General features: G+C 44.9%; 1 protein-coding gene across 1 annotated transcript in view; it reads left to right on the top strand.

The window, feature by feature from the left end:
* Window positions 1-24,260, top strand: part of mgat4b (alpha-1,3-mannosyl-glycoprotein 4-beta-N-acetylglucosaminyltransferase B) — a 39,802-nt gene that overhangs the window by 7,454 nt on the left and 8,088 nt on the right. The window contains exons 2-7 of the mRNA XM_084550508.1: window positions 15,434-15,613; window positions 16,561-16,704; window positions 17,603-17,736; window positions 20,210-20,256; window positions 21,003-21,116; window positions 22,904-22,979. Coding sequence (XP_084406634.1) covers window positions 15,434-15,613; window positions 16,561-16,704; window positions 17,603-17,736; window positions 20,210-20,256; window positions 21,003-21,116; window positions 22,904-22,979 — 695 coding nt within the window. The remainder of the gene's footprint in view (window positions 1-15,433; window positions 15,614-16,560; window positions 16,705-17,602; window positions 17,737-20,209; window positions 20,257-21,002; window positions 21,117-22,903; window positions 22,980-24,260) is intronic.

Below are 24,260 nucleotides of genomic sequence, written 5' to 3'. Positions count from 1 at the left end.
CTTCCACAAACGCTCTCATTCACAAGCTGCTACCTGACTCCGTTCACCTCCACCTCCCAGACGGGTCGAGGTCGAGGCGACGCCGTCTGGGCCTCGGTATCCTGCACCCAGGCCCATTCAGATCCAGACCGATCAAAGCTGCCGTTATAACGAAGCCCTGAAACCAGTTTATAGTCAACATGAACACTCATGAAGCTCAGACCGACTGTTAATGTTTTAAGTTTCTACCTGAACGAATAAAACCTGCTGGAAGGTTAGCAGCTGTTAGTCAGTGACTAGTGTAGTGTGGATGTGTGGTGAGGTGGTAGTAGTTGATCATCTAAACAGAATCCATGGAGTCCACTCAGTCAAAGGCTGCACCCAAACAACAACAACAAACACTGAACGTTTAAAAGAAGAGAAAAGTTTCCTGGAGACCACCTCTAGGACATTTAGGACCAGATCAGGATCAATCAGGGTCCACTTCATTAATGTTTATTGGAAACAAAAGGTTTCCTCTGGATGTAATGAATAAATCCTCTGGTGTTGAGGTGAATCATGACCTTCTTTAACGTCAGCGCTCAGTCAGATCTAAATGAGATGATGGAGCGTTTTTATAATGTATTCCTGTGGTGGAGTCGTTCCGGATATAAAGTCCCTGATCAGGACATTAGTCCCTCATCCCATTCACATTAAATTCACATAAATCAGATTAGATGTCTGGGGGCGGGGCTCTGAGCCAACATGGCTGCTCGGTACTCATGGTGATTGCACTGCTGGCCGCCAGCTGCTCTGAGATCAGATGACTGATAATCAGCCAATCATCCGTCCGTCCTGTTAGTGGAGATTTATTGATCACTTTGACTCAGCAGCTCAGGAAATCTGTCTGTGGTTCAGAGAAAGAGACTTAAAGACTCTGAAGGCTTCTTAAACTTCACTCAGAATGAATCCAGTCAAATTCATGAGTCACATTTTAAAAATAACACTTTACACATCAGGACCTGCTGCGGGACGCCAGGATCCCTGACGAGGATCCACTTCATCTACGACTGTCCAAGAACATTTTCAAAAATCCTTCCAAGACTTTGAGTTGGAATGAAGTAGAACATCTCACAAGAACAGCCAGAACATTTTCTAGGACACCTCGAACCTCTCAAGATGGAAAACCAGAAGGGCTGCTGAAACAGGTCATTGATCTGGTTCAGTCCAGGGAGTCTACTGACTCAGATCCTCCTAAAAACAGATGGATGGACAATGTCCATCATAATGTCCCTATAATCTGTCCCAATAATCATCCATGAGAACCCCTGAGGAAACCTAAAACCTGAAACATCAACATGTTGAACGTCTGTTGAAGATTTTAACAAGAAAACTTTAATCCACTGAAACAAATTAATTCTTATAAAACCACAATCATCTTAAATGTACAGTAGGACCACTACAACGTCCTGGAGACTGTCTTTAAGACCACAGATGGACATTCCAATAAACAGTGAAAGTCCTTGAGACAGTAATCAGCCGTGGGAACCCCAGTAACAACCCTGGAAACATCTAGAACATCTAGACTTCTGAAACTCGTGGACCTCCTTAAAGACCACATCTGAATGTGGAGGAGGTTGAAGCAGCAGGACGACGGCATGATAACACAAGTTATTTAGAGTTCAGAATCGGGCCGGTGATCTTCCCGGTGGGGGGGTGGTTTGCGGGGGGGGGGGGGGGGCTGATAGAAAGAGTGGGTACTGTAGTAAAGTAGTAGGTCACACAGGCTCCACAGGGACCAAGCTGATTGGTTGAAAAAGATAAGAATCTCGTTACCATGTCAACGGTTGAGCGCCCTGTCTGTCAAACGTCTGTTCCCACGGTAACAAAAGCTCCCATTTCCCCTGTTGTACCCCCCACTCAACCCCCCCCCCCCCCCCCTCCACCCATGGGAAAGTTTCCATTCACTGCAGACTGGAGACGGGAGCAGCTGAGAGGACTCGCTTCTTAAACGGTGTGTTTGAGGGTTTAGTCTTGTTGTAGCGACGTTAACATTAATGAATATTAATTAGTTAATTATGTAGAACAGGACCATGAGAACATCCTCAGTACAGTCTGGGGTCTGGGTTAGATACTCCCCTGAAGCCATTAAACCTTTAAACCTGACATACATCTCAAACAACTTTTGGAACAAATGAAGAGTTTTAATAAGACGTCAGAAAACATGTACTGCATTCTAGTAGAATCACTAGAACATCTTTAATACCTGATGGGACCGTCCTAGAGACTCAAGAACCATCCATGGAAACATCAAACATCCCACTAAGAAACAAACTAAAACCAGAAACACACACTATGAACATATTGACGCAATAAATGAACGTCTTTGAAACTAATGAGACGTCAGAAAACCTGAAAACCTCTCGAGTCTTTAATACAACCATTAAACATCCTCAGCAGAGTCTGGGTTCTGGGCTGAACCTTTTGAACGCCCTAGAAACCTCTAACTCCATAAAAACAATCAGTGAAGGAGCTCCTCAAAGACCACAGATGGACTCTTCTACTAATCTTTGTTAGTCTCTGAATGTCCTCAGACATAAAACCTGAAACACATCATAAAACAACCTTGAACACACCATACATGTAAACAGCACCAGGTCTAAACATGTAGGACGTCCCACTAAACCTCTACAGAACCTGCAGACGTTACTCATGTTGTCAGAAGGATCTTTGGTCCCATCCATCGTCTCAGAGGAATATAGGGGGGTCTAACCCAGCTGGGACTGGGTAGCACCTCGCCAGGGTGAAATGCTTTGACAAACAAAACGCAAAAATTATTTGTATTTGTCTCTGTTTGGGAGCGCTGACTGCTCTGTGCGCCCTCCATCAACCCCGTCCTCCTCCTGGACACGTTTCATTCATTTAGATCATGATTTGCTGGAGACAGATTCTCCAGATTCAGATCATAGATGCAGTGAATGTTTAACCCGGTGGTAATATGTGACTGTAGGGGTCACGGGTCGTGGTGTCTCTGCTGCTCGTGGACGGGTCGTCCCGTTGAAGGGCCCGCTGAGTGGGAGGTTAACGGCAGTGTAACCCAGACACACTGCTGCCTTGTTTAAAATGAAGTGATACTTGAGCTCAATGAGAGTCTTTGTGAGAACAGGACGCTCAGTGTAAAGTCCATTCACCCGGCCTCACACACACACCCACACACACACACACACACACACACACACACCATACAGTATGTTCTTCTATACCTGTGAGGACCCTACATGAGTCTCAGACTGTCTCTTTGCTGCCGTTCAGTGTTTCTCTACAGTTGTTTTACACTTGTAGTCATTGTGCGTCTCTCACCAGATGTTTGGTGTTTTGTAGTTACGTGTGTTACGTGTGTTCTCCGTCATCCAGGTCATGATCTGAAAACATTAAAGGAAGGAAACGGGACTTAAAGTGAAGTTTCTTGAAGACGTTTCATCTGAGCAGCTTCTTTAGTTCTGAACAGGAACATCTGTGGGTAGAGGCCGTTAGAGACCGACTAGTGTCCATTAATGTCCAGATACTTACCTGATGTTGGGGGGGGGGGGTTGTCTCAGGTCCTCTTTCTCCAGTGAATGGTTCTCTAATGACGTATTATCAGTCAGAGGCTCCAGTATCAAGATGTGAATGGGGATGAAACTTCTTGGGAACAGAAGTTAAGGCTGGGTTGTAAACTGATTAAATCTCTTTGTGGTTGTTTTGTCTCTTTACAGTCTTTTTGTGTGTCTCTGTTCATTCATTCATTGGAGTTGAACCCAGAACCTTCTGGCTGTGAGGCATCAGTGCTCACCACCTCACCACTGTGCCTCTTGGTGCTAGTTTCATATCTTCTTTAGCTGCATGTGTCTCATTGCTGCGACTGTTCATCTATATTCAGACGTTTTGTGTCCTTCATTGTTTTGTTCTGCTTCATTTCTGACTTCATCAAACTCAACACTCATCTTTTCGTTCAGGGGTGTCATGATCAGGGTGGATGGTTATTTTAACTTTAAAGCTTAAACCAGATTTCACCCTGAACCAGATTCAAACCAGAATGTCCCCACTGTCCAAACCAGCAGTCCTCACAAAGACAGACAAACAGACACACAGACGCTGTGTACATTTTCTGGAAAGATCCACAAGCTGAAATTCAGAGAAGAGAGTTTCCAGTCGCCAGAATAACATCAGTGAACAGAAAACACTCAGATGAGTCCGTTTAAGTAAAATAACAGTCGCATCAAGTTGATCTGATCTGATTCTGGTCAGAGGTCTCTGTCATGAGACCAGGAAAAATGTATTAATGTATTAGGCTCAGAACTATGTGCACTGGAGGCAGGTACCTGGGTCTGAGGATCAAACCCTTCTACAGAAATAAAGACATGTTGGTAACAGACCAGATGACGTCCTCTCGTTCACACCAGTGTCATCAAATCATTCTAACGGCTCAAATGGACCAATTACAGGAGGTCAGGGAGCAGCCACAGGTCACCTGACTGGTGAAGGCCCTTATAGGGACTCACACAGGAAGTACCTCTATTCAGACAAAGATTTAGAGATTTTAATTAAATAAAAGACCAAGTTACAAAGAGAATTATTAGTTTATAATCGTTATTTATTCAAATTAAAAACCTGAAAAGAAACAGAATGAACACAAAGAGATGCAAAACATTTCCACAGTAACACAATGAGACACAACAAAACAAAGTGACTGGAAAACAACCACGGACAAATAACTGCAGAGACAGAGACAGAGACAGACCTGGTCCACCTGCAGAGACAGAGACAGAGACAGACCTGGTCCACCTGCAGAGACAGAGACAGGCAGAAAAGAAGACAAAGTGACAGTAAAGAGAGAAGTTATTCATTCCTACTCGTTGTTTATTTTTGTGTGCAGATGGAAACTGAAGGGTCTGGGTTATGACTGGGTCAGCTCCATTAGAGAAGAACTCCAGCGATTAGACGGAGCCCTGTGTTAATGTTAACGTGCTCTAATTAGAACCAGGAGTCGGTTTAATCAGAGCTTCACTAATAATCAGATCATGTGATATTAATTAGAACATGTTTAAGAGTTACTGAACATCTGAACCGTTCCTCTCCCACGGGTCGCCATGGCAACAGTCCGGCCGGGACCGGGGTCAAGTGGTTTAGAGCGCAGACAAACCACAAGATGTGACCTTTGACCCATAGCTCTCAGCTGACAGTCTGTGCCTCGCTCTACCTCTCTCTGTCCGTATCTAGTTTATGTGAGAGTTAGAAATAACTGAGTCAAAAGTTCATAAAATAAATATCAGCAGCACATTCACATCAATTAAAAGCAGAGGATTAGCATACAGAGTGCTGACTTGATGAGACGCTGAGAGCATCTGCTGACTGATTAATTATTTACTGAGTGTATTAACCTCAGTTTGGAGCTGAGTCTGCGTTTTTAGAGGAGGAGCATCGATGAGAGCTTCATGCTAACAGGTCGGACAGCGTGTGCAGATGTAACGCGTCCAGAGACGAAGAAGAAGAAACAAACCTGAAACTAAATACTGCAAATGAAACACCGTCCTGTTCTGAACTCAGTCATTAGTCGGTCTGAGGATCTTTCTGGCTGAAGAGACACGAGACACAAGCAGCTACAAGAATAATCAAGTCAGTGAAAGAAAGATGCAAAGAGCCATAAAACAGCGGTGGAGGTGGATGCTCCTGCAGGACGGCAGGTGTTGGTCATGGACCAACTGGAGGCCAATGAGGAGCAGGGAGGTCACATGTCTGGTGATGACAGGGAGGAATGCATGGACACGGGGAGGGGCTCTTTACTTTCTGCCTCCAGAAGACGTCTGGGACGTAAACAGCGTGGGAACAGAGCTGAGGAGGAAGTGGAGGCTGGATGAACTCTGGATAAGAGAAACATCTGAGAGCTGATAGACCGGAAACTATTATCATAAAGACAGGAAGACGTCTGTCCTCCATGCTGCAGATTAATGTCTCCAAGAGAAAGGAGGGGAATGAGTTAGATCGATCTAAAACTTTATCGATTACATCACCATCTGATGTTGATTCAGAACCAGGAACTTTACAGTTCTCTGTGTGCTACAGGACCCGTCTACTTCCTGGTATTTAAAGTTTGGTTTTAGACTTTAAAATAAAAAGTTGATTTTATTTTCTGTTTAAAATGCTAAACAAGTAAATTCACCGTTGGTCCTTTAATGAAACCAGGAACCAGTGGTTATTAGGTTCATAGAAGAAGAAGAAGAAGATGTTGTTTCCATCATGAATGAAAATCTTTTGTGTTGGTCTAAACGGAGCACGGACATGACTTTGGAACAATACTCATAGTTTAGAAACCAAATGGAAAAACATCTGTAGATGAATCAATCAGACTGATTAGGTTCATGGTTTTAGATTCTTCTCTGCGTCTTCGTCCTTTATCTCTGATGGTCAGATTACTGCTGCCAACATGGCCACCGTATTAGCATGTGTGCTAAAAACAAAGCAGAGTGTCTGAGGAGGAGGAGGAGGAGGAGGAGGAGGAGGCAGCGATGCGTTGAGGATCAGACAGCTGCAGGGAGAAGCAGGAATCTCGTCTGGTTACAGAGCGATGGACCGAGGCCGTCGGTCCGTCTGTCACTCACAGCATCCTCCCGTCTCCGTTACCATGACAACAGAGTCGGGAGGATGCTCCCACCGCCTCCAATCACACACACACACCAAACATAGAGATGAGGGGAGATGTCCTCCAGAACCACCTCTCCATCTGTCTGTCTGTGAAGAGAAGAGGTTTAAACCCTGAACACCGTCTCGTCTCGTCTCGTCTCGTCTTTCTTTGTTTCTCTGTCCATATGTTTCTGACTCGTTGTCGCAGGACAGAGATGCTCTGGACTGAGTTTGGTGGTTGAGATGTGAAGGTTCAGGTTTGATGGAGAAGCTGCAGCGTTGAAGACGCCAGCGCCACCTACTGTTAAAACTAAATAGTCCAGTACCATCCAGAGCTGGTCCCACTTTAACTGACTGGTCCTCAGAAAGACAGCTAAACACAGGCCATGTTAAACTTCACACCTTGTATTTATTCTTTGCTTGTGGCCGATGAACTGACGGTTTCTGTTCCTGTGATCAGAAACAGAAACTGAAATGAATCATTTAATGTTAACAGTTTATTTATGGAGCTGACATCGGTTTAAACCTGGTCAGCTGCACAGAGCTGCATCTCCTCTGGTTTCTGGAGGACGGACCGATCAAGGTTCAGAGGCTCCAGAGTCTCCATCCTTCAGACTGGTTTAGACAGGATGTCATAAAAATATGGCTCTGGAGTTATTCCAGCTGATTCCTTGTGAGATGATTCGTCTGCATAGAAGCTGATGAATGTAAGAAGTGTTGTGATGTGGAGCAGACTGTGTGACTAACAGGAATAAAAGGAGGGAACGAGTTCATGTTCTCTGACAGATTCCTGTCGGTCTCGTCTCTTTGTCCCGGCTCTGATGGGATGTGACAGCTGACATTGAGAGGAAGTGACATGTGAAAAAATGCCAGCGCTGCCAGACCGTCCGGTCTCAGAGTGTCCGACGCTGATAATGACTCTGGTTCATTTCAACACGCTCTCAGACAAACAGAGGCATCGACTAAAGGCTCAAATTAACACAAATCCACTCAACGCATCGACTGAAACCAGAGCTCAGACGGTTTTAGCTTCTCTCTCTCTCAGTTCCTACGATGAAGTCATGTTGTTAGAAGATACTCTGATCGATCAGCAGCCATCGGTTCATTCAGGCGTCATGCAGACTGAAACCAAACACCAGGTTTTACCCTCAGCAGCCAAATGAAATGAGAGAAACACGTCTCTGTCCTAAAAGGTGGAATTATTGCAAAGACACAACAAGTCTTCTTTGGTACCTCGATGCATCGGGTTTGTGATAAGAGGAAACGTCCAAAGGTTGAATTGTGTGTACGTTGCCTCCTGTAGTGGAATCAGGAGGATTTTGTAGCCAGATTCCCTTTCAAGAGGTAAGAACCCAACGTGGAACACTTTGGGTTCTTTGGTTCTCCACATGTCCAGATGGAGAGTGGGCCTGGTTCTATTGTTACTAGAACCTTTGTGGTATTTCTCTAAACTCTTGGTCCAGTTCTAGTCAAGGGGTTGCTGAATGAGTTCAGAATGATATCATTGCTATCAGGGTGTTTTCTACTATCTGATCTAGAAGATGTTTTAGTTGATCACTAATTAATCAGACACAATGTTACTGACACTGAAGTCTGACCTATCCATAGAGACCAGGGTCCATAGAGACCAGGGTCCATGGAGACCAGGGTCCATAGAGACCAGGGTCCATGGAGACCAGGGTCCATAGAGACCAGGGTCATAGAGACCAGGGTCCATAGAGACCAGGGTCATGGAGACCAGGGTCATGGAGACAAGGGTCCATAGAGACCAGGGTCCATAGAGACCAGGGTCCATGGAGACCAGGGTCCACGGAGACCAGGGTCCATGGAGACCAGGGTCCATGGAGACCAGGGTCCATAGAGACCAGGCTCCATAGAGAGACCAGGGTCCATGGAGACCAGGGTCCACGGAGACCAGGGTCCATGGAGACCAGGGTCCATAGAGACCAGGGTCATGGAGACCAGGGTCATGGAGACAAGGGTCCATAGAGACCAGGGTCCATAGAGCGAAGGGTCCACAGAGACCAGGGTCATAGAGACCAGGGTCCATGGAGACCAGGGTCCATAGAGACCAGGGTCATAGAGACCAGGGTCCACAGAGACCAGGGTCCATAGAGACCAGGGTCCACGGAGACCAGGGTCCATATAGACCAGGGTCCATAGAGACCAGGGTCCATGGAGACCAGGGTCCACAGAGACCAGGGTCCATGGAGACCAGGGTCCACGGAGACCAGGGTCCATGGAGACCAGGGTCCATGGAGACCAGGGTCCATAGAGACCAGGGTCATAGAGACCAGGGTCCATAGAGACCAGGGTCAACAGAGACCAGGGTCATAGAGACCAGGGTCATAGAGACCAGGGTCCATGGAGACCAGGGTCCATAGAGACCATAGAGACCAGGTTCCATAGAGACCAGGGTCAGGAATGTGGACCTGGTGGTTCTGGAGATAGTCCTGGTTTATTTTGGGTCTCTTCAGATGAGTTTAACCTTCCGGTCTAGGACTAGAGTCATCTGGGAGTGGTCATAATGTTTTGGGTCATCAGTTTGAACCTCTCTTGTTCTCCAGCAGATGTCTTTTACAGATGTATAGATGAACGGATGAATAGATGGAAAGAAATCATTCAGCATTTGGTTTTCATTTTCCCGTGGTCTTTAAGCCAGACTGGTCTTTAAACCAGACTGGTCTATAAACCAGACTGGTCTATAAACCAGACGCCGTCGTCTCTTCAAGGTGTCGTGATGACACCTGCATCTAAACGATGGGAGACATGAAGGAGCTCTGTGCTTCCTGACAGACACACCTGGCTCTGACGCTTCTTTTTCTTCCTCCATCATCATTTCTCCATCTGGAGGTAAAAGCTGAATCTGTCTTTGTTCTTCTCGTCCATTCAGCCTTTTTTTGGCTAACGTGCTAATGCTCCTAACAGCTTTCTGCCTCTTTAGCTTCTCATGTTTTCTGTTGTTTTCTTGGCCGTCCCGCTGCCTCGGCCCGTCTGGCTCGGATGCTAATGTTCCTTCCAGCTCTGATCTGTTTGAATTAATGGAAGGAAAGAAGAAAAGCGCTTTGTTTGGGTTTGTTCTGCTGTTCAAACTGAAGCTGTGCTCCAGCTCCTACCGTTTGTGTTTAGCTCTTATCACGCTGGCAGGTATTAGCTGTGGAGATAAGACGCTGGAGTTCACCCATCAGGTTGTTGTTTTATTCAGCAGAAGGTTATCTGAGGACGGAGATGGAGGGGGGGGGGGGGTTCTTCACTTTACAGGCGTTGTGTGTTAAATCACAGGCTAGGTGTGAACACTCACTTTCCTCAAAGTTTCCAAAGAATCTTTAATAACCAGCAGCAGAGGGCTGAGGTTCAGACGGGGGGCGAGTCTCCTCCAGGTTTGATCTCCTGGATGAAAAGGTTCAGTCTGATGAGGCTCAAACAACCGTCAGAGACATCTGGTCACTGTCTGTCTTTATATACTGAACTGGTCCTCGAGGACTTGGAGACCATGTCCCTCTGGTAGACCCAGATCCTGGTAGACCCAGATCCTGGTAGACCCAGATCCTGGTAGATCCAGATCCTGGTAGACCCAGATCCTGGTGGACCCAGAGAAGGAGAGATTATACAGAGACAGAGGGAGGGTTGTAGGGTTGGGTTGTTTAATGTGGATGTGCTCCGGGACCCATCAGGTTTATTTTGGGCTTGTTTCCATCTGTTAGCTCCAGGTTGGTTTAGACCAGAGGTTGAACTGTTCTTCTCACTGATCAGATTAGGAACCTGTTCAGTGTCTCTCCATTACCATCCAGACGTCCAGAGACAGAACAGAGGATCTGGACGATGATGGAGTTTAATAGAAAGACAGAGCAGAGGTTCATGGAGTCATCTGGGGATTGAGTTCATTCAGCTCTGTTTGGAATTAAAGCAAATGTAAGTGCTGCTGATGGATTATTAATCCACAGGCAGCTCGCTGTGCGTTAGTTTAGTCACGACTGGACTCACTTTGAGTTTCAGACTAAAAGCTGCTTCGTCTTTGACCTAAAAACATCTGTGATGTTCATTTAGTTCCATTTTTATTTCCTGCTGTCAGAACCTGTTGATGTGTTTGATGCTGTGAAGTTTCTACAAACTAAAGAGTCTTCATCTACTTTGGACTCTAGTTAGGATCAGATTAAAACCTCTCAGACCTGATGGACTCTAGGAGACGTGGTGGTAACCATGGTAACCTTTACTAATCAACATCAGGTGAGGGACAGAAACATGGAGGTAGAAAAACTAGATGAACCAAGATGGAATCAATGTGGACAGAGATGATGGCGACGTGGAGACATCTTGGTCGTCTTCTAAGACTCTACACATTCAGGACTGGAGGAGGACATGGAGGAGGACATGGAGAAGGAGGACATGGAGGAGGAGGACATGGAGGAGGACATGGAGGAGGAGGACATGGAGGAGGACATGGAGGAGGAGGACAAGGAGGAGGAGATGGAGGAGGACATGGAGGAGGAGGACATGGAGGAGGACATACTACTACAACTACAACTGCTCCCTCTACTCCTCTCCTTCCTCCTCCTCCTCCTCCTCCTCTTTCTTCTTCTTCAGTTCCAGTAGACGTGATGCTCCTCTACTGTGGTTGATGTTCTGATGTGAACTCATCTGATCACATCATCTGATCTGGTCTCCATGGTAACAGTTAAACCTCTGATCAGTTGATCTTTACGTCTGATTACTTCTGGATCCAGTCAGACCTTCAGACGCTCGGTCGTTGAATTTCCCACAATTCAGTGGGAAGTAAACGAAGACAAACAGAGAGTTTTGTGTTTCTTTGTCGATCAGACATCTTGAACCAAACTATCATCAGGTCTTAAACGATGGTGTCTCTGCTCTGGTTGACCTCAGATGAAACACAGATCCTGAGATAAAAGATATTTTTGAGTCGTTTGTTGTTGCTGACACTGATAAAGTCCTGGTGTTATATCTGAGTTTGTCGGTGATGACTGGACGCCGTCCTGGGACCCCCAGCGTCCCGTCGTGTCCAGCTGACTCAGCTTCACTTCCTTCCTTCGCTCTGACTCAGCAGGAGAACCTCAGCTCCTCTTCCCGTCGCTCCTTCCTGTTATTGTTTAACTGTGTTTGGAGGTTTCTGACGTTGATGATAATAATAATTCAGTGTGGCTCCGGTAACGAGGTCTAATGTCTGTTAATTTGGTTCAAAGGGCAGAAGCAGCAGAGATCTGACTGTTCCTTCATTTATCTCCCTCTCATTAAAGACACATTTTCCTCTCAACAAGGAAACTCATAATTTCCTGGAGCCGCCTCAAAACTTTGCTCTTTGGTTTAAATTACAGATTATTTCCTAGAATGTTTTTCATTTAGTACAAAAAGCCTGATCAGATCAGTGGAAATCTGATTTCTGTTTCAGTTTTACAGCTGCACAGAGATTTATTTGCCTCAAACAGAGAACTAATGAATTTCCTCTGCAGCTGAAAAGCTCCAGGAAACATTAGAGCTCCACCAACGAGCAGCAGAAACTTGAGTTTATTGATCATTGACTGATTATCTGGATGATCAGTAACATAGAGCAGGAGACATGAAGAGCTTCAGTATTACAACAATTTAAATGACGTAAAAACTATAACAACTGTTTTACTTGTTTTCTTTTCTAATTAGCACGAAACTGTGGAGGACAGATGTGGAAATGATTCACAGCTGTTGTTAAAGTTAAATGAAACTTAATAAAACTGACGGGAGCCTGAGGTGTGACGACGTAAAATATCAACTAATGGAAAGACAGAGGGATAAGGGTAGAGATGAACTGTTTCCATCTTGTTCCAAAATCTGGATCTCAACAAGTCAACAATAGCTGTTCATGGTTCTGAAACAACAGATCCATTTCAGCCTTTTAAAAACATTTTAAACTATGACATTAATCCCGTAGTGTGATGAAATATAAAATAAGATAATTTAAGAGGCACCTTGACTGATCCCTGCAGGAGACATTCAGGCTGACGCTGCAGCATCAGAATAAGACACAGACCATAATAATCAGCATGTGTACAGTGATGCTGTTATTTCCATATGTAATCTGTCCAGTAAACATGAAGCTGATCGGTACCGACGGTAGAAACAGTCCTGACAGGAAGAGCAGCAGCTGCTGTTGAAGCCGGTGGACGTCAGACTGATGATGATTTTAAATGTTTATTGATCGTGAGGAGCAGCAGGACTTATTTACACCAGACCTCCTCCTTCCTGCTGTTAGCTGAAAACCAGAAGACCATTAACTGTGACTCATCCTGTGAGTGTGGGTTGGATGGTATTATTACCTGTGATCACTGCCTCTTATGTTATTATACTCACATTACTACAGTATGAGTCAACCTGACCACTGCGGTGGTATTACAGTACGTTAGCGTCCATCTATCGATCTGGGTTCTCCTCTCTCTGCCTCCTGATCAATCTGAGTCCTCATAACGTCCAACATTCAGTTTCAGGGAGAAGAATCAGTCTGATGTTAGGATGAGGATGATTTTAGATTCTGTTTAGATTGAAGCTTTAATAAAGCGTCGACCAACCGATCAGCTCCAAGAGGCTCTGTACGACGGTTAGCAGCCTCCAAGCTAACAGTAGCTCCTCCTACTTTCCTAGCCTCCACACTAATATTAGCTCTTCTTAGCTTACTGGCTAATTGTAGCACTTCCTGTTTCTTCTTTTGAATGATGAATCCAGACTACTGCCACCTGCTGGTATGAAGAGTTATTTATGTACCAGCTGGTGATTGGCTGTTGAGTCCATGGTGCATTCAAGTGCTGCATTTTGGTCCCGATAAAGAAGACATCACACCGCCCTTTGTTTCTGATATGTCTTTAGGAGCTTTTGCTAGTGTTCAGTCTTTGTGCTAAGCTAATCCAGGCTAATGACATCGTGGCTCCAGCTCTGAGTATTTTCAGAAAGCTGACCTGTTCCTTTAAATGTGAAGTTGTTGTGTTAATAAATAAAACTGAGGCTTTTATGCAGCTCTAATGAAACTGTAGTTTTCCTTCAGCGTTCAGGAAAACAAGAGTTTGCTGTTTAACAGACGGACGTCTGCAGGAAGGAGATTATTTCATCAGAGGAGATAAATAACTGGGCAGGAGCATCATTAAAAACTCATCAGCGAGGAGAGTTGTGGGCTCGTTAATTCACTTCAGTTATCAGCCAAACAGATGTGACTATTGTTCTACATTAACGAGAGCTTTGAGGAATAATTACAGCTAAATGGGAAAGTGTTTTTACTTTTCCAGCTGTTAAACTTCAGCTGAGAGTCTGAAAGAGTCTGATCTCGTCCAGGAAAAACCATTTCTGCTGTTACAGGGCCCGTCTCTGTCTGACCTCCAGCGTCGTTAATGAACAGATAATGTTCACTGTTAAACTGAGAGATCTTCTGACCCGCCACCGTCTGAATAAAGTGAATGGAGAAGCATGCGTGAGTCCATCAGGGATTAACTGCAGCTTTACCTTCCTGTAGCATTAACCCAGCCAGGGATGATGGAGGGATGACCATGTTCACTGCAGCAGATGAAGGATTTAGTCTTTTATTTCCATGTTTTTGCTCAGATTATGTCTTTTTTTCTGTACCTGTTGATGTCGATGAGCCTTTAGAGTAATCCTGCAACGCTTCAGTCCATCTCTGTTTTACTCTCATTCTCAAACGCTGCAATAAATGAAAGTAATGAAATGATTATTAAATCTAAAAAAACGTCCTGTACTGAAATACAGTCTCACGCAACCAGAGCACACACGTTCAGTATTATTTAACCAGTGAGGACGAGTGGATCCTCAGTGAGTCCTGGTTGTGTTTTGTGTTGACACATCTTAGATCTTTTATCTAAGCAGCAGATTATTGTGCAAATATATTCTGTTGTCTCAATTCTCACTTCTGTATCTGTAGCTCAAAGCACAGAGCACTTTTTAATTTAACAGATTTCTTTGGCATCTTGTTTTTAATATTTTCTTCTTTGTAGGTTTTATATTTCTTATTTGTTTAGTGTTGTTGGTAAGGGAGACTTGCAGAGTAAGGATTTCATTGTATGGTCTCAGCATACGACAGTAAACAGCTTGATTCTTGACTCTGTTTCAGAACCATGAACAGTTTTGTCCTTTTTGTTTCCACATGATACAAAAAGTCAAAGATGTTGATCTGTGAGGACTCTTGTTCACCGGCAGCACGGGCTAATCTACATATTATATGATTTGTCAGGATGCAAAGAGATCAGCTGAGAGAACCTCTTCATCTAGTGTGAACATTCAAATCCACAAATATTTTGTTCTAGAATGAATCAGGTGTAGACCAACTGGTCGGCATGTACGACGGTTGGTAGCTCCTCCCAGCTAATAGTAGCTCCTCCTTGGTCAAAACAATGGTTCGCTGCCCTCTGCTGTTTCAGAACCATGAACCTTCTTTGTGTCCATATGGCAACATGATATAAATCATAGAACATAATGAACTGTGAGGCGTCTGACTCACTGAAATCACACACATATTATTTAATTTGTCAGGACGTCTTCACCTCTACATGTGGTTTCAGATTGATGGTTGCATCCTCAGTGGGTCTTGGTTCTGTTGGGTTCTGACCAGTCCATGATCAGATCCTTCATTTGGAGCATAGTAGATGATTGTGCTAAAAGCTGTTTGGTTGTCTCAAACCAGTGGATAAATAATGCTGCTTCATATTAAGCTAGTTAATTGTTTTTTTTATATGGATTGATTGATGTTAATTATTTTATTCCAACCAACACAGAAAATCATCCCAGTTTGCGTTGGTAACCTCGTCCCTCGTCCTCTGTCCCTCTACAGGAGATGTGGTCGATATTTATCAGAGGGAGTTCCTGGCGCTGAGGGAGCGCCTCCACTCGGCCGAGCAGGAGAACCTCCGACGCTCCAAAGAGCTGAACCTGGTCCTGGAGGAGATCAAGAGGGCCATCGCTGAGAAACAGGCCCTCAGAGACATCAACCGCACCTGGAGCAGCCTCTCTGGTCAGTCAGCCTCCCCACACCACGTTAGACTCATGGTCTCCTGCTTATGGAGGAGGTGTTGGGTTAGGAGGTGTTAGGCAACTTAACTGCTTCTTTGAGTTAAAGGTAAACTTCTCCCAGCTAATAGTAGCTCTCTCTAGCTTGCTAGCCTTTATTCTTCCTTATTTATCAGACAGATTTTAATTTGTCAGTTATGGAGTTGATTCTGCAGAACTTTAAAACAGGTGAGACCAAAACCCTTCTAACTGCAGAACCTGGTTCTAGGTTCTAGAGATAACTACACAACACAGGCATCTAGTAGTAACAGTTAGCTTAGCATTGCTATGTAGCATGCCTTGGTGACTGGTTCCCCTGGGGAGTTCCATGTGTGAACAACATGGAGGAAATCTCCATCTTCTTCTGGATTGTATAATGATCACAATGGTAGAATGTGATGATGTCCAGGAGAAATAAAATGTCCAAAGGTTGAATTGTGTGTACGTTGCCTCCTGTAGTGGAATCAGGAGGATTTTGTAGCCAGATTCACTTTCAAGAGGTAAGAACCCAACGTGGAACACTTTGGGTTCTTTGGTTCTCCACATGTCCAGATGGAGAGTGGGCCTGGTTCTATTGTTACTAGAACCTTTGTGGTATTTCTCTAAACTCTTGGTCCAGTTCTAGTCAAGGAGTCAAAGGGAGACCAGGGTCAGGAACATGGACCTGATGACTTTGTCTTTTTAGAGGAGCGTCACCTCCCAGCATCCTTGAAGACTCGTCTGTGGAGCCTCTAGTGGACGTTAGAGGAACGGCAGCTATGGCTCCATGTTTCATGTCCAGAGTTAATCTGGTTTATACTCTAGTCCTAACTGGTCTGGCTCTGGTAGCTCTGATAGCTCTGGTAGCTCTGATAGCTCTGATAGCTCTGATCTATCCTGTCGTCCTGACTCGGTGTGTTTTTGTGTCGTCAGAGGAGACGAGGCTGAAGCTGTGGAACGTGAGCAGCAGCAAAAACGTGCTGCAGCTTCCCTCCATCTTCCATCATCTTCCTCACCTGCTGAACAGAGAGGACAGTCTGCAGCCCGCCGTGCACCTGGGACAGGGACGCACCGGAGGTAAAATCAATCACACCTTCCTCATTTTTCCATGGCTAAAGAAATGCACCAAGTCTTTTCTGCAGGAGCTGAACAGCTGAGACTGTTTAGAGTTTATTTTTATTCCTGCTAATGTTCAACTGTAGATAAGGCGTCAGGGCCAGTTAAAGGACAAACAGGAAGAGGTTCACTTATCAAAAAATGGAAGCAAAAGATAACAGCTAGAAAACAGACAGAGCAGAATCATTCACAGACACAAAGAAGAACCAACATGGACAATAACGTTAACATCAGGGACACCCAGCCTCCTCCTGGAGAATAAAACAAACGCCTCCGACCAGCCGGGCCGACCAAGGTCACTGTGTGGAGCCTTAATCTGTTTCTAACGGGTGTTTTCTGCTTAGTAAAACATTTCATGACGTTCACTGGCCACAGATACATAAATACAGACTGAACCAGAGAGAACATCAGAAAGTGTTGGATGTGTTTGTGTAAAACACGTTAGTGGGACGGAGATAACGACCAAGAAAGAAGAAGAAGAAGAAGAAGAAACACGTTGTTTATCTTGTATTTGTGTGACAGATCTGATTTATTTGTAAAACCTTTGAAACCAAACAGAGAAACTGAGTCAAAGTCTGTGTGTGTTCAGCCTGGTTCAGTTTATAGAACGACTTTCTGTTAATTAACAAACACCTCTGGTCCAGAAAGACCCTGGATGCTTTTAATGTGAAAGATCAGAGCAGGAAATGAAACAAAGACGGACTGAATGAGCAATGGCTCTGTGTACTTCCTGGAAACTTCCCTTTGGCCTTCTTTAATACCTGTTGATGCCAGATCACCTAAAGGGCTCTGTGTATGTCCTGGAAACACTTCTGTACTGTGACTGAGGGCTCTGTGTATTTGCTGGGTTTCTCCATAGTCTCCATAGTGATGGGGGTCCCCAGCGTGAAGCGGGAGGTCCACTCCTACCTGACCGACACTCTCAGCTCCCTGATGTCAGAGCTCAGCGCCGCCGAGAAGGACGACTGCGTCATCGTGGTCCTCATCGCTGAGGTGAGTCTGGTCAGGGTGAAGGATCCTCCGTGTTCTAGTCTGAACCGTTTCCTTTAACCTCTGTTTCCATTTGTCGTTTTTTTTGCTCTGCTCTGATAAAATGTTTAAACTCCTCTCAGCGTCCAGAGAAATAAAGTGGAGAGCCGTGTAGCGTGAATATTACATGACTGGAGCATGTTACAGATCTGAAGACGAACAGATCCTCTGAACATCTAGAAAACTCCAGAAGATAAATCCTGTTCTTTGAGAAGATGTTTCATTTTCTATTGTAACTGGTTCAAAGTGGCGTCATCAATATTTTACTGTGACCACGAGCTGAAAACAGGAGAACAGAGAAGAGTTCCTCAAGGAAACACCGTCCACCATTTTGGTTCCTACCACCAGCTACAAAGATCTGAAGATGTTTATTTATTTAAACTCAGACACAAGAACGTGATCTCAGTCTAACACAGAGGATGAAGCTTTAATCGATGATCAGTCTCCTCCAGACAGATGAGCAGACAGTAACTAAGCCAGGTGGAGGATAAAGTGGGAGTTTGTGTCTTTTTTTGTTTACATTTTAAATATAACACAAGAGAAGATTATAATAATCAACTTATTTAAAGCCTCCACCTCAGTAATTTTAAGATTTCACGCTAGCTCTTCCTAGCCTCCCAGCTAACAGTAAAACACACCACAAATAAAATCAAAGAGGAAACGTTGTTCCATAACGTGTTAATCATAACTCCACTACGTCATCAACCTGATTAACCTGGTCATCTGCCCCCTGCTGGATTCATCCAGGCTCTGCACTCAGCAACTTTTGGCAACCATTTCCAAAATGGCCGCCTTCATAAAAGTTCTAGTTTCAGTGAAATCTTTGCTAATTTAGAAAACGTTTACGTTGTTACTGATATTTAATCAACCTGTAATCATGACGAGGAAACTAAATCAACACAAACAACAACCACAGAAAAGTCTGTTTGTTTCTGAATGTGTGAGAAAGTTTTTCAGTTTTTCTTTCCGTTCGGTGAAACGTGTCGTAGCGTGACGCTGGACGCCGTATTAGCCATATTAGCCGCGTTAAATGTGAAGAGTGAGAAGCCTCCTCATCCTCCAGCCGCTCTGACTGCGTCTGCTCCTCGTTAGCGCGGCGCTAAGCTCCACCCGGCTGGCACCTCCAGGACACCAGAACAAACCACAGAGTCTGCAGCAGGAAACATGTGTGACCACGGCGTGACCTGCACAGCCACATGATTGGTCTCACTGGGAGTCCATCTGCGCTCTGATTGGCCGGAGCGAGAGGCTGAACTCTGATGTCACTGATTGCTCAAGTTGTTGTTTAAGGAGGAAGTGTGTGTGTTCTCATTTCTGTTATGTTGTGGGGGCCACAGTCTTGGAGAGTACTAGTGTTGTGGGGACATTTTTCTGAACCCCACAACTTTGTAGAGGTTAAAACCAGTTCAGACTCAGTTCAGGGTAAAGGTTACAATGAGGTGATGACGGTGGGGGGGCTGGAGCGTGCATTATGTCAGTGGAAGGTCCTCACAAAGATAGAAGAACGAGTTTGTTTTGGTGCAAGAGGTTCTGGTGTTCAGCTTCTAAAATCTGAGAGAACTGTTGATTCAACTTGGCTGTCTATCTGGAGAACTGTTGAACTGACACGTGTTCCTAATATATTGGCTACTCCTAGCCTCCTAGTCTCCTAGCCTCCCAGCTAACAGTAGCTCCTCCTAGCCTCCCAGCTAACAGTAGCTGCTCCTAGACTCCCAGCTAACAGTAGCTCCTCCTAGCCTCCCAGCTAACAGTAGCTCCTCCTAGCCTCCCAGCTAACAGTAGCTTCTCCTAGCCTCCCAGCTAGCAGTAGCTCTTCCTAGCCTCCCAGCTAACAGTAGCTTCTCCTAGCCTCCCAGCTAGCAGTAGCTCTTCCTAGCCTCCCAGCTAGCAGTAGCTCCTCCTAGCCTCCCAGCTAACAGTAGCTCCTCCTAGCCTCCCAGCTAGCAGTAGCTCTTCCTAGCCTCCCAGCTAACAGTAGCTCCTCCTAGCCTCCCAGCTAACAGTAGCTCCTCCTAGCCTCCCAGCTAACTATAGCTTCTCCTAGCCTCCCAGCTAGCAGTAGCTCTTCCTAGCCTCCCAGCTAGCAGTAGCTCCTCCTAGCCTCACAGCTAACAGTAGCTCCTCCTGGCCTCACAGCTAACAGTAGCTCCTCCTAGCCTCCCAGCTAGCAGTAGCTCTTTCTCTCTTAGCAACTCTTTGGTCCAGACACAGAATTAAACTCCTAGAGTTAAGTTCTAATTAATTTCTTCTTCAAAACACAAAGTTTAATCCATTAGAAGAACTTCAGAGTATGTGATGGACGCAGACATCTGAGTAGAAACCCAAACATGTGTCTGGAGAGATTTAAAATTAAAGAGATTTAAAAGGTTGTAAACACCTGAACACCATCTGATGTTTCCTGTTCTGTTAATGATGTGTAAACTGTTTGTGTTGTCAGGCTGACCAGCAGTACGCCAGCAGTGTAGCAGACAACCTGAAGCACCTGTAAGTCCACGTGTATGATGATGGGATGCCGTTACTACGGTAACAGACAGATGTGTGTGTGGTGTTTGATGTGGTCCTGGGTGTGAACAGATGGGAGTGTGTGTGTGCAGCCTGTTAATGGACGCCTTCCTCACCTTTATCTTTATGTTTGTTAGAACAGGACTAGTTCTGCCTGGGGACACCTGGTAGTTTCTAATAATAGCAGGGGTCATCTGAGTCCTGCACCAGTGGGACATGTCCAAGTAAAGCTACCAACCATACTTCACATTTCATCTGTGACTCTGGTTTGTCTGGTGTGTGCTGTGTGCTGTGTCTGCAGCTCTTTCAGATGTTCAGTCAACATCAAAACAAGTTGGAGCTCTTATTAGCTTCCTAGCCTCTGAGCTAATAGTAGCTCTTATTAGCTTCCTAGCCTCTGAGCTAATAGTAGCTCTTATTAGCTTCCTAGCCTCTGAGCTAATAGTAGCTCTTATTAGCTTCCTAGCCTCTGAGCTAATAGTAGCTCTTATTAGCTTCCTAGCCTCTGAGCTAATAGTAGCTCTTATTAGCTTCCTAGCCTCTGAGCTAATAGTAGCTCTTATTAGCTTCCTAGCCAAGTAAAATGTCTGATATTAACTTGAAGCTTTACATCTGATAAAACTCAGAGTTCATTTCTGGATCACATGACGTTCCCAGGTAAACCGGATCCTCAGTTACTGTTGTTTGTTTGTTTGTTTGTTTGTTCTGACTCTCCGTCTCTTCTTCAGTTTTCCTGCAGAGATTCAGGCGGGTCTATTGGAGGTCGTCTCTCCGTCCGTCCACTTCTACCCCGACTTCTCCCGACTCCGAGAGTCGTTCGGAGACCCAAAGGAGAGAGTGAGGTTAGTCAGTTAAATAATTAAATAAATGGAATCAAATCATTGTAATTCATTAACTGATAGTCCTCTCATGTTAATGTTACTCCTCCTCACTTCAGATCCTCCCAGCTCACCAGCTAGCAGTAGCTCTTCCTAGCTTCTTAGCCTCCAAGCTGCATCTTTGACACTTTTGTCTCTCCTTACTTAACGTTGGAGGGGGCGGGGCTTATGGAGGGGCGGGGCATTACACCTATGTTACAAACGGCCACCAGGGGGCGACATGTTCACATTTCAGTTCTTTCTTTCTTTAGAGGCAGATTTTATGATTCACAGCTGATGTTTTCAGATTAAACAACATTTAATCTGGTTAAACTAAATCGATTGTTTCTTTCAAAATAAATTCAGAATTTAATTAATTATATTATTGTGTCTGAGCTCTGATTTAAAGTGACAGCGTCACCTCCTTTAACTTTAAATAACTGCAGCTTATCACCATTAACACACATGTTGTGTGTGTGTGTGTGTGTGTGTGTGTGTGTGTGTGTGATAACAGAGAGGGTTTGTGATGGTGTGTGTCTTTCAGTGTTTGTGTGTTTGTGTTAAATAGCTCCCCAGGCGTCTGTCAGCCTGTCATGGCTAATTCATGAGCCTCTGAAACACACACACACACACACACACACACACACACACACACACACACACACATACATGTTTAAAGGAAACTCATTCGTCAGAGTCAACATGCAGAAATCAATGTGACATCATGTTAGTTCATAAACTGCTGCTCCGCCTCTTTGCTCGTTCCCGTGGTAACGCAGGAGATGGAGGGAGGAGGGCGGAGGGGAGAGACAGGATGGATGAAGAAAGGAAGAAAAGATGGAGGATGGAAGAAACAGGATTGTTACAAGAACCATGTGTTGGTTCCACCATCATAGAGTCATGATCAGATCCACCTGACAGAGAACTGAGTTCTAGTGAGAACCATCTGACAGGAACTAGTGTCTACTGGTTCCTTCTTCATCCTCTTCATGTTCGTCAGTGTTGGTGCTGGTGTCTGATTGGCTGCCCCCTGCAGGATGAAGTCATGTACTGTGACCAGGCTCTTCTCTGTGTTCTTCATCATCTGCAGCCGTCAACATGTGACCACGGTGTCTGTCGTCGTTTTAGTTTTCATTTCAGTGTCTCTTTGCTGCTCATCTTCTCCTCTTCGTTGCATTTTATTCGTTTCATATCAGTTTATTGTGTCCTTCTATGATTATTGTGTCTGTTAGTTTTGTCGTTGCGCCACATTTAAGTGTTTTTATTCTGATGAGATGAACGTGTGAGTCGATAAATGGGATTATCTTTAGACATGAACTCTTTGACCTCTGACTTTAACGATGACTGATGATCAGAGACCGTTCTGCTTCACTAATTAAATGATTAGAGAGAGAATCTAGAAGGTTCCAGTTCTGTCTGGAAACACTGGTGCTCATTGTTTGGAGTTAAAAACCAGGAGAGAAAAGAAAGAAGGAGGAGGAGGAGGGGGAGGGGAGGAGAGGAGGAGGAGGAGGAGGAGGAGGAGGAGGGGAGGAGAGGAGGAGGAGGAGGAGGAGGAGGAGGAGGAGGAGGGGAGCTCATGTGTTCATCACACGCTACATAAACAAAGTGAATCATTTAGTCTCTGAGAACCAACAGCAGCGTCTCTACTGAGCATGCTCAGTGTGTGTGAAACAGGAAGTTTCACTTTTCTGTTGCTAATGTTTATTTTTTATCTTTCTCTTCTTCCTCCCCCTCCTCTTCTTCTTCATCCTCCTCCTCCTCTTCCTCAGGTGGAGGACGAAGCAGAACCTGGACTACTGTTTCCTGATGATGTACGCTCAGACTAAAGGAACGTACTACGTCCAGGTAAAGAAACCACAGAAGAAGAAGAAGAAGAAGCTTTGTCTGTTTTTCATTCAGCATCATTTTAATGTTTTATTTATTTCATGTCTGTTTGTGTTTGTTTTCCATCAGTTTTTCATTTTCCATAGTTTTTGTTCATGTTTCGTCTCATTGTCGTCCTTTCTGTCCAGTCGTGGTGTTGTCTTGTCCTCCTTCTTGTCCAGTCGTGGTGTTGTCTTGTCCTCCTTCTTGTCCAGTCGTCTCTTTGAGGTCGTCTCACGTCTCTCAGCTCTGTGTCCTCTGGGTCTCTGCTCAGTTCGTCCCCGTCGTTGTCTGTCCTCGTGTCCTCTGAGGAAGCTGCAGAGTTTTAAAGACTGGACCGGACGTCTGTGATGAAATGCTGCCGCCGTCTGATGAAACTGTTGCATTGTGGGTAGACTGACAGACAGATGCGTTAATGGGGCGGCTTCATCACAGACGCTTTGTTCCCGTTACAGATGAAAGAAGAAGAAACAGTTGGCTCCCCTCCTCCTTCTCCTCCTCCTCCTCCTCCTCCTCCTCCTCCTCCTCCTCTTCCTCTTCCTCCTCCTCCTCCTCTTCCTCCTCCTCCTCCTCCTCTTCTTCCTCCTCTTCTTCCTCCTTATAAACTTATTTCAACCTAAACAAACAGAGCAGATGATTTATTTAAAGATGGATTCCTTCTCTTCCTCCTGTTTCTTGGGCTCAGGTCAGAACAGAACAGAATATAAATAATTAAAATAACTTTAAGACACAGATTTAGAGACGTAACGTCTGCAAACAGCTGACCTCAGCTCTGTCTCTGCTCCTTTTACCTGGTTAATGATCAGTTTGTGTGGTTTTCTGTTTTTCTTTCATTTCATGGTTTAGTTTCTCTTTCTTGCCGTTTTAAATCATGTTGCATCACTCAGGTTGTCTCCTGTGGTTTTGTTCATTCGTTCAGTGTTGCATCAGTGTCTGTGTGTGTGTTCGTAGCTGGTTTCCTGGTTCTCTGGTCACTTCACAGAGTTCTTCTGTCTCTCCTGGTCGTGCTGATCTTGTCTCACGTCTCTCTCGTCTCATTGTCTTGTATCTTCAGTTACAATCAGCTGCAGAGTTTCCTTCAACCCAGAGGAGGAAAACTGGGACAGACTCCATAATTAGTTCATTTCTAAAACGTTGTGATTTTCCAGCTCATTTCCTGGAAGCTTTGCCCAGAATTTACTAAATCTTACTTTCGATCTGGCTGCAAATTAAAAAGAACATTTCCAAGTGTCTCCATCAGGGTTTGATGTAAATCTAAAAGGA

This window comes from Chelon labrosus (assembly GCF_963514085.1).
Source record: "Chelon labrosus genome assembly, chromosome: 8".
NCBI classification, from domain to species: domain Eukaryota; kingdom Metazoa; phylum Chordata; class Actinopteri; order Mugiliformes; family Mugilidae; genus Chelon; species Chelon labrosus.
The sequence above is the reverse complement of the archived record's forward strand: the minus strand, read 5'-3'. Positions and strand labels throughout refer to the sequence as shown.